Below are 3,926 nucleotides of genomic sequence, written 5' to 3' on the forward strand. Positions count from 1 at the left end.
TCAACGTGACTAATAAACACATGACTACGGCAATATATGGTTTATCTGAGTTCTTATTATAATTTTCATTATAATAAAGTATATCTATAATGCAATGCTAATTGGCATAGCCTTTATCACTGCATAGAATGCTATGAAATATATTGCGTGCCTTATTCTGTGTAAGAAGCAACATCATCTCACAGAAGGATTTATTTCAAACACTCTACTGACGTTATGAAGTGAGTTTTGAGTAAAAACATGTTATTAAATGTTATTTCATAATCGTACGATTATATAGTCTGCAAATTATTATTATTATTTTTTTTTTTTGCGTAGCTTGTCAGAGAATTACGGCTTTGTGTAGTAAATGCTGCTCCCTCTGAAAGCAGGTGATGGAGATTTATTACTAGTCACGGAACCAGCTTTACTGATAAGATGTGCATGACAATCGCATTCGATTAATCGTGCAGCCCTACTCTGTTGAACGCGTTATTTGTTCTCCATGCCTTTTTGAATACTGATTCACGCTTCAGGCACACCCTTCAGGAACAACTTTTTTTTAGCACAACCTGCTTTGTACTGACCCTCGTTTACAAAGAAGTCTGGTGTAAAATGGTTTGCGCGAACATAAATGCATTTAGGTAGATCGGGGGGGCACATTCCCTTCAAAAACAAAAGTAATCCACTGCTTCTTCAGTGGCTCAGATGTCGGGAGTAAATGACGACTGCTATGTTCATTATTACATCCAACAACAAAACACCTCAATCGCTTAGGAGACATTCTACATTCTACACCTGCTCCGGTGTCGAAACAATGGCGGACTGTTGACAGCTCACTCAGGGCAGGTCTATGATAAAACGGCAATGTTTGTCAACAGTCGTGGGAGGGACCTGTGCAAAGTTACGTCACTTTGCCAAGAATCTGTAAATGGCTTGATCTCAGAAAGTGCTTATGATTTGTGGGGATTTAAAAACACCATGTAAAAGTGAATTTTGTATCTGATGTCCCCTTTAAATTCTGTCAGGATGATATTGGAATCAGATAATAAGGGCTTTTTTTTCTTTTTTTTTTCCAAATGTTAACTCATTTTATGCTGGGTCTTTTTAATCTGTTTTATCCATTCTTCTGTCATTTTAATGGCTTATCGCTATTCTTGAGATTTTTACTCGTGAACAATATTTTTTTGTATTTCAGTTATATATATGTCAGCCACCATATTTGTTATATGAGCTAATGGTTTACAAGTCTGTTTTAGATGGCCAGTGGCTGTTATGTAATCAAGAATGGCAAAATTTATGAAAATTGTAAACTCGCTTGAAATTCACAAAATTTACAACAAATTTGGTAGATTTTGGAACTAACACAAAAGGGAACTACCAATTCTGTTAATCAACCAAGCTGTCACAGTGTTCCACTGATAGTGAGGGTAGTGCATTGCTCATGACACAGAAAAATTGACCCTTATTACTGGTTTTGTGGTCCAGGGTTACAAATATATAGGCAGAAATCCAATACTTGAAAATATAAGTATAGATCAAATTGTCTGTATTTTTGCGTCCATATTCAAACAGTATAATTTCAGTTGCAGTTGGTCACCCTTTGTCTGTTTTGCTTTTTAGGAAAGAATCTCTATACAAATGAGTATGTTGCAATAAAGTTGGTAAGTATATTTATATTTATTATTTTCTACGAAGGGATTATAACAGCAGAGGCTGGTGTTCTGCTAACGTTTTGTTGTAACGTGTAGTTGTAATGTCTAGGCATGTCTGTAGATCTGGAATCAAACTCTAAAGGCTCCAACTGCTGTATTTTAGACAGACATTTTAGGAACCTAAAACCACAAGAATATACTTGTATATTCTGGTACTGATAACTTAAATATGACGTTTGGAAATAAATGTGTGTTTCTGGCTGGAATATTTGTATCTTGTAAATTAATTTAATGTGAACAAATAAAAGAGTTTTAATTGAATAATTTTTTTTCTACCACTCCTAAAGGAACCTGTGAAATCGAGGGCCCCACAGCTACATTTGGAGTACCGGTTCTACAAAACATTAGGCAGTGCAGGTAAGATTATAATCAGCACCAGCACTGCTGTACGCTGCATTTATCTCCTTTGTTTGCTTGGATAATATTAATTTCACGTGTTTTCATGTGCTGTTTTATATTTTTGCATTCACATCCGTGTGTTTGCTCATTGTATCTCATCTACCTTTAGCCTTAATCTTCATATCCAAGTGAATGACTTTTATACTGCGCTTAGGCTTTGTGACAGGGACTTACCGTTATTTTTCTTGCTTTCAAGCCTGCAGTTTCCGAGCAAGTTTTGTGAGGATGTTTCCTTTGTATTGGATTGAGGATTTTTTCCCCTCTGAAGTATTTGTCATGTTGAGTCATAGCTTCAGTTTTGATCTTACAGAACGGTTTGTTTTACTACTGCGCCTAGGCGTATATATATAAAACAGAGATGAAAATCTACTCGCTTGATACAAAATTCATGTTTTGCCTCACTTACCAGTGGCTGATGAATAGAGAAAACTTGTCGGCAATGATCAGATTATGTTAAAAGATGTTTTGTCCCTCTTGACAAAGAAATTCTTTAGTTCTTGTCCATTGTATATTTGTCTGAGTGAAATGCTGCTTAACAAAAATGTCAAACCCATTGTGATGTTGTTCCTTATAATTTCCATGCCTTTTGTAGGCTATTTGTACTTCATTGTCTTTTTTCCATATCAATTTTCAAGTAGGTTTAAGTAGGCTTGTCGCAATAATCAATATATTGACTTATCGCACAATATATATACAGGACCTCAATCACTGACGCAATTTAACGCCCATTATATTTACTTAAAAATTAATGTCACCATGTTTTGTACATTCCACTTGTGCCTAGGTCTTTTGCAGCTTCTCGTACATAATGTGGTGTAGTCATTAGGTGCTAGTTCAAATTTAAAAAATGCTTCTACAAACAAAGTTTCATCTGCAGATATGGCCTTGTTTAGGGATCTGTGCCTTTGCGCATACGGACATCTGACTGCTCTGTAGTGATTGTGTTTTTCATCATTAGTGTGCACACTTAATTTACAGAGAAGGTCAGGGAAAAATCTCCATACAAGTTCTTCGTGCATTTTTCTTTTTTTCTACTTGTTACTTTGCACTTTTTGTTAGAAAATGTTTATTATTTATTCACGTTTTTTAAGGTATCTAATATTTTGATACTTAATTTCCATGATCTAAATATTCTTAAAAATAAAAGTTTGTTGTCATTTGGAAGTGTGTAGGCCTTCTTGCATTATTATGCTGTTACATTATGATTATATATTCAGTGGCATAAAATGGTCTTTAAAATGACAATAATATCGCTTATCACAATTATTTCTGTGGCAATATATCGCACAACAAAAAGTTGTTATCGTGACAGGCCTTAGGTGTAAGGCACAAAATGGTAAGAAATAAGTAGTTGAGTTTCCATTCATGCATTTTCATGCAAATTTTGAAATGTTGCATGAAAAATGCTGGATGGAAATATCAAATTGGCAATATATTTTCCTATGATGGAAACACATTTACTAAATAAATCAGTCATATAAGAATAATTGTGTGTAGTGGTCAACCGATATATCGGCCGATATTTGGCATTTTTCAAATATCGGCATCGCCCGATAAGTTTTCTGTTTGGCCGATGCGTTCGAGGTGGGACTTTTATTTTGACTGCGCTGAGAGCGGCAGCACCTAAGAATTGAATGCTTTAAACATTAAATTTGTGATTTCAAATTATGCTGCGCTTTATGCATTTGTCCACTGTCATATTTATGTCATTTTCACTGTGTGCTGTATGTAAAATGAGTATTACCTTGGCCTTATTTGAAAAAATACGATTCCCAATGCACACAAACTTCCCAGAATACTGAGAGCTCTGTTGGTTACAGTTTACTTCCTTTT

General features: G+C 35.0%; 1 protein-coding gene across 3 annotated transcripts in view; it reads left to right on the forward strand.

Annotated features, from left to right (window-relative positions):
* The window catches only part of LOC107748260 (casein kinase I-like), a 67,926-nt gene that overhangs the window by 8,084 nt on the left and 55,916 nt on the right, over positions 1-3,926 (forward strand). For all 3 annotated transcript variants that reach the window (XM_016562989.1, XM_016562991.1, XM_016562992.1), the window contains exons 3-4: positions 1,603-1,643; positions 1,982-2,051. In XM_016562989.1, the coding sequence (XP_016418475.1) occupies positions 1,603-1,643; positions 1,982-2,051 (111 nt within the window). The remainder of the gene's footprint in view (positions 1-1,602; positions 1,644-1,981; positions 2,052-3,926) is intronic.

This window comes from Sinocyclocheilus rhinocerous, unplaced genomic scaffold, assembly GCF_001515625.1.
Source record: "Sinocyclocheilus rhinocerous isolate Xijiao unplaced genomic scaffold, SAMN03320098_v1.1 scaffold830, whole genome shotgun sequence".
NCBI lineage: Eukaryota > Metazoa > Chordata > Actinopteri > Cypriniformes > Cyprinidae > Sinocyclocheilus > Sinocyclocheilus rhinocerous.